This window comes from Ochotona curzoniae, unplaced genomic scaffold (assembly GCF_017591425.1).
Source record: "Ochotona curzoniae isolate NIBS_2020 unplaced genomic scaffold, NIBS_Ocur_1.0 patch197, whole genome shotgun sequence".
NCBI lineage: Eukaryota > Metazoa > Chordata > Mammalia > Lagomorpha > Ochotonidae > Ochotona > Ochotona curzoniae.
In genome coordinates this window covers 354,744-365,314 of record NW_024466747.1, presented here as the reverse complement: position 1 = coordinate 365,314, position 10,571 = coordinate 354,744, and the positions used below count along the sequence as shown (strand labels likewise).

The window sequence follows — 10,571 nt, the reverse complement described above, 5'->3', positions numbered from 1 at the left end:
GAGGACCTTAACTGCTATGCTCTCATGCCAGGCCTGGGACCTTGTTCTTTAGACCGTACTGACTGGGGTCGGGAGGCTATGGTTGACAATGAAGACAGCTCGGTTGTGGTTGCACAGAGACCCAGAAGGAGGTCCTGAGCTGGGCCTCCTGGGAAAGGGGAGAATTCCACAGGTAGAGTGCTTGGAGGAAGCACCTGTAGGGATGGCACTGGGGAGCCAGCATCACAGACTCTAGGAGGACCAGTAATGCAAAGTGATCTGATCAGCCAGAAGGCCTTGCGATGGCCACATTACAGTGGGCTTGGAGCAGTGGCATGGAGCAGGACTGACTCTGTGGCAGGGAGTGGGAAGGCATTGGGGAAGGCTTCCAGGCCCCAAGCCTGTGACGATGAGGTGCTCATGACCTGAGATCCCGTTGTCTTGTTAGGTGACAATCTTCTACCTGAATTTCTAATTCTTGAAGGTTTTGCCTCCTTTAGCACCTGTAGCGAAAGGGAAGGGAGGAGTTCTCCCTACACTCCCTGCTTCATCGTGGGGATAGTAGAGGAGTCCTGGCATGCGGCCTTGTGATTTGGGGCTGTTGCGTTGCCACTCCGATGCCCACTCCGTACCAGTGACCTGGTGATGCTGGGTTTGTGCTGCACATCAGTTTGCAAACTGTGAAGGAGAGCCTCTGCTGCGGTGTGGGCATCACACTGGCCGAACGTCCTCTCTGCCCATGCCGTCTGCCTGCGATGCCGTGGGTGGGCTGCAGGAGGCTGGGTGTGTGTGCATGGGGCGTGTTCTCTCTGACTCCAACCTCCCAGAGCAGCCTGTTCTTCCATGACCAGCTATTTCTTCATGGAGGGCTCCTTTCTGTCCATATTTTCAGCCTACGCAGCTTCCTAGGGGCCCCGTGTTCAGCGCATTCCGTTTTAATCTGCTACCTGCAGGGTAAAATTAGATAGCTTTTCTATTTTCCCGAGTTTGTTTCTTGCAAGCTTTAAAAGATTCCTCCCCCACTTCTTGTTATTATTCCCAATGAGAGAACAGGCCTGTTTGCCTTTCGTTGTGTTTCAAGACTTTGGGGAATGTCAACAACCTACTTTGCATCCTCTGGATTGGAAACAAAGGTGAGGGCGCCCTCGGCATTGTCTCCTTCAGCCTTTAGCAGGTGCATTCCCTGTGTGAATGTAGCCTGGCATTGTTCGAGGATCCGATGCTGCTCTCTCTCTTTGGTTTCTAAACCTTTGTACTGATGCTCAGAGCTGACACTCTGTATTGAAGCAAACCTACAGCTGCCAGCTTCCTCTCTGGGCTGGGGGACTAGCTCCAGGAGCTGTCTGTCTTATAGGAGGACAAGGAAGCCTGGCCGCCTGCTGGGTAGAGTCCAGCATATATATATGTAAATATATATATATATATGTTTTTTTCTGGCTGCCACTTGGGGTCTCTGCTGCAGATTCCTCCAAGCCAGGGGCTGCCTCTGGGGAGAATCCTCCTCTCACAGCTGCGGGTCCAGGACATCTCAGGCTGGGCACTGGCGTGGCTGTTCTGCTGGTGGGAGAATGTCCAAGAGCCGACTGGAGGCCAGAGAAGCTGGGGCTGACAGGACGCGGTGTGGACAGGACGCGGTGTGGACAGGACGCGGTGTGGACAGGACGCAAGCCCACATGCGTCTGGATGATGTTCTTCCGTGCTTGCACTTCCCGAGTGCTTCAAGGTATCGTCACCATCCTCACCATCACCGCCGTACAGAGGATGACGCGCCCCAGGGAGGTCAAAGGTCTTGCCAGAGGGCACGCTTTCTGCCCCAGCCCACCCTGAGGTTCCTGAGCGAGGCCAGAGGCAGTGGGGCCTCTCCCATCCCTCCCCCCGACCCTGCCACCCACGGGCCCTGCCCCCACTCACTCTCGATGCTGTTGTTGTTGAGGTACAAGTGCTCCAGCCTGTTGTTGATGGCGGGCACGTTGCTGATCTTGTTGTGCGACAGGTGGAGCACCAGCAGGTTGGAAATGTTGAAGGAGTTCTTGGGGAGGCCCCTGTCCGACAGCTTGTTGTAGTTCAGCCGGATGAAGGCCAGGTTGGGGAAGCCCTTGAAGTAGCCATTGGGGATGGTCTCGATGTTGTTGCTGTCCAGGTAGAGCTGGTGGATGGCTGGGGGCACCTTGGGGGGCATCTTGCGCAGGATGTTGTGGGCCAGGTTGAGCTGCATGAGGTTCTTGAGGCCCTGGAAGGTGTCGGGCTTGAAGACGCCGTCGCTCAGCCTGTTGTGCTGCAGGTCCAGGAGCAGCAGGTTCTCCAGCTTGCTGAAGACGCCTGGCGGGATCCTGGAGATCTGGTTCTGGCTCAGCCGCAGCTGCTCCAGGCTCTGTGGCAGCGCCGCCGGCACCTCCTCCAGCTGGTTCTTCTCCAGGTACAGGAAGGCCAGGCTGGGCAGCTGCTGCAGCACCCTCTGCTCCACCTTGCGGATGCGGTTGTTGTCCAGGTTGACCCACCTCAGGCCCGTGGCGTTCCGGAAGGACTCCACTGGGAGCTCGGAGATGAAGTTGTTCTGCAGGTAGAGGTAGTGAATGCGCGGCGGGATGACGGGCACCTTGCGCAGGTTGCGGCTGTCACAGTAGAGGGCAGATGGGAAGTCAGGGGGGCAGTAACACTCCCGGGGACAGTCGGGGAAGACAGAGGGAGGGCCTGGGGGGAGCGGGGGAGGCAGGTCTGTGGGCTCGGCTGGCTCATGCGGCTGACGGAAGCTGGGTGTGGGCGGGGGCCGGGGCCTGCGTCCACGTGCAGGGCCAGGTCTCCCTCGTCTTGTCGACTGGCCTTGGGCCACGGAGGCCAAAATGAGAAGTGGGAGGAGCCAGCAGAGGGGTGACCTCATGATCCAGGAGGCGCACCTGCAGAGAGGACACAGAGGGAGGGCATTAGCCTGCAGGCCAAGGTCACCGTGAGCACAGGTGAGGAAGTAGCTAGGGCCCCCAGCTCTGGACTGCATGCCCCAGGCTTTTGCCTCACAGTGTGTACGGCCTGGAGCAGGCATGCAGGGCCACAAGTCGGGCACTGAGGCTCTGGGCAGCAGTCCCTGGCCCTCTCTGGGCAACTCCCACGTGCAGCACAAGAATATGGTCCCTGTCTGTTCTAGGGATGTTAGGGTACCTGCCCCGCCCAAGGTCGGGTGCTGACTCCCGGAAGGTAAGGCTGAACAGATGCCCCACCCACTCCTGTGCTGACCCTGCCTGCTTGGTTTAAAAAAAAAAAAAAAAAAAAGAAAAAAAGCTATTTGATATATTGAGGTTTGGTCAAGTCATTCATCCAAGAAAATGAAGTTTCATTGCTAAAAATAGATTGCAATCTGATGTCAAGTTCAGATGCCCTGTTTACATAGACTGGGGACAGTGGCTTGCCAAGCAAGGCCAGTCACTGTGGCTCGGCAGGTTTGGTACTGAAGGCAGGGGCAGAGCTGGCCTCTGGGGCAGAGCTCCTGGCAGGAAGGGACTCACTCAGGCCCCTGCAGCTCCAGCCCCGCTTCCCCAAGCGCTCTCAGCCCCTGCACTTGGCTCAGAGCATGGTTGTCTTTGCCAGTGTGAGCTGCGCCAAGAATTTCTCCCCAGATGTGGCGGCTCCTGGGAAAATCAACAGGCCAGGGAAGGAAAGACTTGGGGAAAGCACTTTTCTTTCCCCCCCCGCCGCCTCCTCCCCCCCACCCCCCCGGCCTGGTGTTGTGGCTCTCCACATCCTTGGTGGTGGAGCCATGGGGTGGGGAACCAGGAAGAACTTCCTGCTGGGCTGAGAGTCTTTGGAAGAGCAAGCTGGAGGGTGTTTGGGGGCTCCCGTCTTTCTAGCCCTGGTGACCCCTCAGACAGGGCCACAAGGTCTGAGTTGGTCTGGGCCTCAGGCTCACAGACAGGAAACAGTATCTTCCCAGCATCCTCTCCTGGCGCAGGCTCTCCAAAGGTCCAGGCAGGAGGTGCCCTGTCCTTCCAGCTCTGCAGCACCATCAGTACTGGGATGCTCCCTCTGCACTCTAGCCCAGGTCCCTGTTGGCACATGGCTTCCCCTGGCTTCCATGCCTCTTGCTCATGCCTGTAGTAAGCTACTGCTCACCCTGGGGCCTGGCACAGACTGGACTTCTGCAGGTAGAAGGGCCTGCGGTGTGTCCCCAGCTTGCACCAGGACCCTGTGGTTATAGCCTGCAGGCTAGACCCCGTGCCCTCTCCCACCTCTGTGCCCATGTCCCTCCCCTCGCTGCCCCTGGTGCTGGCTCCTAGAGGCTGTGGTCCAAGGAGGCCAGCAGGAGGCCTAGCTGGTAGCTGAGTCCTGCCAGGATGCTCGGCAGAAATCGAGGGCAGAGCTGAGCCCTGGGTCCCACAGCTCATGCAACTGCACCCTTGACCCCAGGCTGCAGACTCGCCCACAAGCCTCTCCCCAGCGCGAACATGCATGCACTCACACTCACACATCATGAACGGGCTGCTGAGTCCTCCTTAGGACCCTGAGTATGGGAGGGAGGTAGAGGGTCCTGCACCTGTGCTGTCCTGCCACCCCCGTCTAAGGTAGGTGGTCTCTCTTCCCAGACAGGCTTCACCAAGGGGACCCAGGGGGCCACTGCTCAGGTCCTGCTATCTCAAAGGACACTGCAGTTAGAATTGGCTTCATCTCCAGTGACAGATGGAACAGTATTCAGGATACACTGGAAGGACTGAGACATGAGCACACGCGTGGCAAAGCTTGAGCAGGAATCTTGCTACAGACCCCACATCACTCGTCATTGGTGAACTGTGAGTCCTGTCATCGAAAGCAGTGCTTACATGTTACATGTAGCTTGCTTTATAAACACACTTTCAAACCCTCAGTTTGGGACACAGGTTAAGATGCCTCTCAAGATGTCCACATCCCATATGTGATTGTCCAGGTTCCTGCTAATGGGCGCCCTAGGAAGCAACAGGCGATAGCTCCAAGGCCATCTCAGCACCCACATGGGAGGTTCAGATTAACTTCTTCTTCTTTTTTTTTTCCAGATAGAGAGGAAGATCTTCCATCTGTTGATTCACTCCCCAAGCAGCCATAATGGCCAGAGCTGAGCCAATCTGAAGTCGGGAGCCAGGAACCTCTTCTGGGTCTCCCACACGGGTACAGGGTCCCAAGGCTTTAGGTCATCCTCTACTGCTTTCCCAGGCCACAAGTAGGGAGCTGGACGAGAAGCAGGGATGCTGGGATTGGAACCAGTGTCCATATGGAATCCTCGCGTGTGCAAGGCGAGGACTAGCTGCTGGACTACCGTGCCAGGCCCTCAGATTAACTTCTCAGTTCCTGGCTTTGTCCTGGCCCAGCCCTGGCTGTGGTAGGCATTTGGAGAATGTACCAGTGGGGTAGGAGATCTCTCTCTGTCTTTACATTGCAGATAAATAATTCTTAAAGTCTTAATTTTTGTTCTCCAATTTTCTCTTTCAAATTCTTTGTTTCCTAATCACCCAACCAAGGAAGCAGAGCCTGATTCACCCTGGGTGGGGGAAGCTGCCATGGGGGTGCTCCCAGTTCTGACAGGGGCCTCGCTCTTTCCCAATGTGGTCTGTATTATACAGACCTGCCTCTACCAGGCCCTGGACTCCAAGTGAAGTGAGTAAAGCCTTCCCACAGGAGCCTGCTGGAGTTGGGTGGCCCTGGGCCTCCGATGGCTGGGGTGCCAGGAGCAGGCAGCCAGTCACAGTCCCACCTGGCTGGCTGGCAGGCAGCCCAGCACCCTTCTCATGCATTGCAGACCCAGGCCTTCTTGGGCCCCATGCTCTGTGTCCTCCGGAACCTTCCCTTTCAGCCTTCTGACCCTTCTACATTCCGGGCACCTCCCGAAGCCAGTGGACCAGCCCGGCTCCCTAGGAAGTGCTCCCCTGGGTATAGGGCATGCTCCTCCCCTGCCCTGACCCAGCCCTGACTCAGACCTGGTATGTGGGCTCTAAGAAGGAAATTGCCTCAGTTTCTGAGCTTTGCTCAGGGCCACGCCTCATCCTGCTGGAGCTTGGCTGCCTGGGGTGGAGAAGGGCAGGGAGGGACCAGGCTCAGACAGCACAGCCTGCTCTCTGGCCAGGCTCCCTGAAGTCCTGGGTCTCTGACCCCAGCATCAGGGCTACACACTGGAGACACTGGACTCCACGTTCCAAAGTCACATGCTTTGTCCTCCTGGCTTCCAGAACCTTCTATCAGATGCTAGGCTTCCTTAGGCTGGGTCAGATGTCTGTGTTACAGCAATGTTTTTCTTATGCCTTGAAATGCACGCTGCCCACTCCCCTGCCACGTCTACCGGGCTCTGCCCACTCGGCTCACCTGCGGCCCTGAGATGCCCACTGGCTCTCAGCAAGCTGCTGCTGGGGGCGGGGTGGGGAGAGGCAGTTGTTTGCCCAACTCCAATTCACTCACTATGTTTAAGAACATTTCCTAAGAGAGCTTTAAAACCCAGACTTCAGTTCCAACTATGGTAAGTTCTGGGCTTGAGTCCAGTCCTGGTTCTCCACTCTGGGCTCCAGGTCCTGGGCTCCTGTCTGTGAGGATCTGAGGCTTGTTAGAGAACTTAGATCTCAGAAGAGAAGAGGGGCTTTCTCAGGAAATCATCAGATTCCCGGGAGGCTCCTGGATTCCTAAAGGGCCATGGCCCTCCTCTCTGCCCTGCTCTCCGCTTCAGAGCTGGGACCCGGACTGGGTCAAGGTTTTGACTTCGCAGCAGGGCTGGGTGAGATCCAGATGGGTTTGTCAAGTCATTAGGAGAGGCCCTCATGTGGAGCTGGGCTCGGGGTGAGGCAGGGTGAGCATCACGACTCCTCCCTTGCATGTGCTGGGCTTCTCCAATCTGTTGTCTGGTTGGTCACCCCCTTAAGACTCCATGGTTTAACCCAGACGGCTGCCTTGCCCCAGAGTCATGCCCACAATATCTGAGTGCTCTCTCTTCCCTTCTTTTCGTTCTAAGGTCCACTCTGCTCCTGTAGCCCTGATGGCAGGTGGGAGCAGGCAGAGACAAGTGGCTCTGTCCATCTGTTAGTGGGGGAGCTGGTCAGGCCCACCCTGGCTGCCCAGGACCCTTTCTAAGGTTCCCTTAGGACCCGTATGATACTGGAGTAGCTAAGGGGACGAGATGGGGCTTGATGGACTCAGTATACCTGATGGAGAGGGAGACAGCATGAGGGTGAGACCACCATGGGCCATGGGGACATGCACAGGGGTGCTCACAGCCCGGAGTTGGGCATTCATGGCCCTTCCATCCTGCCCCGAGATGCAGCTGAGCCCTGTGCCTCAGTTTGCTCATCTGTGTGATGAGGAGAGCTGTCTTCTCTGTGTCTAGCTCCTGCTCCAAAGCAGGTGTAACCAGTGGCTCTAGGATGTGCTGCTGATCAGCCAATGATAAAAATAAGCATCACCCCTTCCTGGAGAGAGACCAGCTGCCTCGCTGGTGTCCCCCATGAGGCAGAGAGCTGGCCGCAGGGAGCTGAACTGTGTACACCAGCTCTCCTCGGTCAGCTGACTGCCCAGCCCCTCCGGACCTCTGAGGACAGCTGGACGAAGCCGGGACTGGTGACAGGTCTAACCTTGCAGCTCCTGAACTGGTGACAGAAGCTCCTTGGAACTGTCGTGGGAGAATTTTCCTTCTAGATATGTTTGCCTGTGAGCTGGCTGCCTGGGGCTGTGACTCAGGGGGAAGGGACATCACAGGGTATCTTCCCTGGTCTCTCAGCTGCTTGGTCTTACTCCCAATAAAGGGGTCGGCCCACTTGGATTTTCTTTCCCAGACAATACACAGCCCTCCTGCTTGGCCAGCGTGGCCAAAGGCATGGCCAGAACCCCTCTCAAGCTGCCCTGGGTGCTAAAACAGGGAGGAACCAGGCATCTGTGCTTACAGCAAGCTCGGCTCCCCCACAACCCTAAGACCAACTTGGGCCAGGCACCCTGCCACCTTGCATGGTCTCCACTGCTGGCAAGAGCTGGGGAGATGGCGGGGGGTCCCTTCTTCCCTCTCCCCTACTGCTTAAGGAACCACTGTCTTAATTTATTTTCCCTCTTTCTCTTCCCTACCAGGAGCCCCTGGCCAACGATATGGCTGGGGTAATTTCTGAATGACTCTTCAGAGCACGTCTTGTTCTTCTGATTGCCTGCAAGAGGAAAACGAAATGTGCTGCTCTGCCTCTCCCCAGTCCCAAGCTGGGGGTCAGGACCTCCACGGTTTGGCAGCTGGGCTGCTTGCTTCTAGTTCTTTCCAAAAGCTGAGGGGTTGGGGCCAGTGAGGGAGCCAGCAGGGCTGCTGAGAAGACATTGTAGTGTTCGGAAGCTGCTTGGCCTCCCTCCGCCCCAGCGAAGCTCAACAGCACCAAGTCCTTGCAGCCCCTGCCTCTTGCGCCTCATTCTGCCTGCTCGGCCTGAGCTAGGATGCAAGATCTCCTCCTGGCTCTTGGTCTCAGGGAAAGACGCACTTTCTCTTTTGGGAAGGTACGTGAGAGGGTGAGAGACAAGACACAGCGCTGTGTGTGTGTGTGTGTGAGAGAGAGAGAGAGAGAGAGAGAGAGAGAGAGAGAATATGCAACCAACCACACAGGAAAGGTGCAGAGAGCTGGGCCCCAGTGTCTGGTTTCTATGGAAACACCTGGTGTGCAGGAATTCTGCATGTCATCCTGTCTGTGCTACAACACACATCTGTCCCACGGAGAAAGTTTAACTTGTATAGCAAACACATAGAGAGGAGCTGAAGGAAGGGAGGAGAGGTGCGAGGAAGGCTGCACAGCCAGGGCTGGAAGGCAGGGAGGAGGGAGAGCACAGAGCAGCCGTGGGCAGCCAGGATGGGCACAGTGGGAGTACTTGCTGGGGGAGGGAGTCTTCCCTCTGTGCCTGAGCTTACCTGTACACTCCTGCTTCTCCTCTCTGCGCGGGGCTTGGGTCTCCTCTCCCTCCCCCACCCTTCGGTGGAGCTGGGGCAACCAGAGCCAGCTGGAAGTGCTGATCTCCCAGTGGTGTGTGCGTGCAAGTGTGTGCCTGATCCTAATGGGGTGGGGAGGTTAGGTTAGGGGGAGGGAGGGGCAGGCCTGAGGGAGGGAGGGGCAGGAGGGAGGGAGGAAGGGAGGGGAGGGAGCTTGGGGAAGGAGGAATGACAACAATACGGTCTTTATTTGGCAGCCAACAAGCTTCAAGTCTCCATCCACACACCGTGCCCACTAACGGGGCTCGCTTTTTAATAACATTTCCTTCTGCCATGGCCGCTTCTGAAGGGGATTGTTCAACTCATGTTTGGAAAACAAGCCAAATTAGTGGAGGAAAGGCCTGAAGGGGCAGGCCGTGGGCAGCTGAGCTGGACCACAGCAAACTGCTCACATTTTCTAACGGTCTTCAGGCTCCTGGTGCCCATTACTGCCCACTGCACCCTGCTGCCGAATCCCCAACCTGGTGATGGGGTTTGGGAGGCTTTCTGTGAGCAGGGACAGGTCCTGTCCTAAGTCACCATCCAGGAGGCCCGTTCAGGCAGCCTGGTGGCCTCTAGCAATGTCCCCTGTGGGAAGCCATGGCACCTTTGCAGTTCAGCAGCAGCAGCCTCCTGCCCTCCTGGTGGTCTCCCTACACAACACACAGAAAATGACTTCCCTCCCTGACCCGCCCCAACTTACAACAGAGCAAGGGACCATAGCACTGGGGCCAGCAGCCTGCTCTGCAGCTGTGTATCCCAGCAAGTCACGTGACACAGAACCTTCATTCATCCAATGGGGATGACTACCTCACAGAGCCAGGAAGATGCACGGTATAATGAATTGTGAAGTGCATCCTCACTTGGCGGGGATTTGGGGCTTAGGAAAGGGCTGTGGCCACAGGAAGGAGAAAGAAAAGGAAAACCCTTACCCTTTATACCCCTGCCATCACCCCAGAGCCAGGTTTATTAACCCTGACTTGTGGCTTTCACAGCTACAGTCTCATTTCTTCTCATCCCCACTCTCACAGCCTGCCCACTGTATCTGGAAGCCTTCTGCTCTCTTTTTTAAAGATTTGTTTAATTTTTATTTGAAAAGCAGAGTTACAGAGTGAAGGAGAGACAGAGAGATCCTGCATTTGCTGCATCACTTCCCAAATGATTGCAACGGATAAGCTGAGCTGCTCCAAAGCCAGGAGCCAGGACCTTCTTCTCATCTCCCATGTGGGGACAGGGCTGTAAGTACCTGGGCCACCCTCTGCTGCTTTCCCAGACCATCAGCAGGGAGCTGTGTTGGAAATGGAGCAGCCGAGAGTCAAGCAGGTGCTCGTATTGGATGCTGGCACTTCCAAGTAGAGAATTAGTATGCTATGCCACTGTGCAATTCCTATGGAAACCTTTTCAGTTGGATTTGAATGTCCTTAGGTGGTGCTGGAGCTGGGATCTGGGCTAACCTACTTACCTTATAGTTGAAGATAATCAATGTTTGTGGCTGCTGGTCTAGAGGCAACTTCCAAGCAATGGAAGTGAGTGGGGACAAACTGGGGACACCTTAAGGGACATGGTGTCATCTCACACTGGGGACTTTGGAGCCTAGCTTTGTTGGGATCTTGAGGGCTGTCGCTCTCCCCTGAGCTCCATTTGCCATTTGTAGAACAAGAGGTGG

The 10,571-nt window shown here is 56.3% G+C and overlaps 1 protein-coding gene across 1 annotated transcript; it reads right to left on the bottom strand.

The window, feature by feature from the left end:
- Nucleotides 1–1,890: 1,890 nt before the first annotated feature.
- LOC121166671 (prolargin-like) lies at nt 1,891–8,952 on the bottom strand (the record flags this gene model as incomplete). Its single annotated transcript, XM_040995920.1, has 2 exons — nt 8,849–8,952; nt 1,891–2,873 (listed from the first exon to the last, which is right to left on the bottom strand). A coding segment is annotated over exon 2 (967 nt), but the record flags the coding sequence as incomplete, so codon positions are not given.
- Between the last annotated feature and the right edge of the window lie 1,619 nt (nt 8,953–10,571).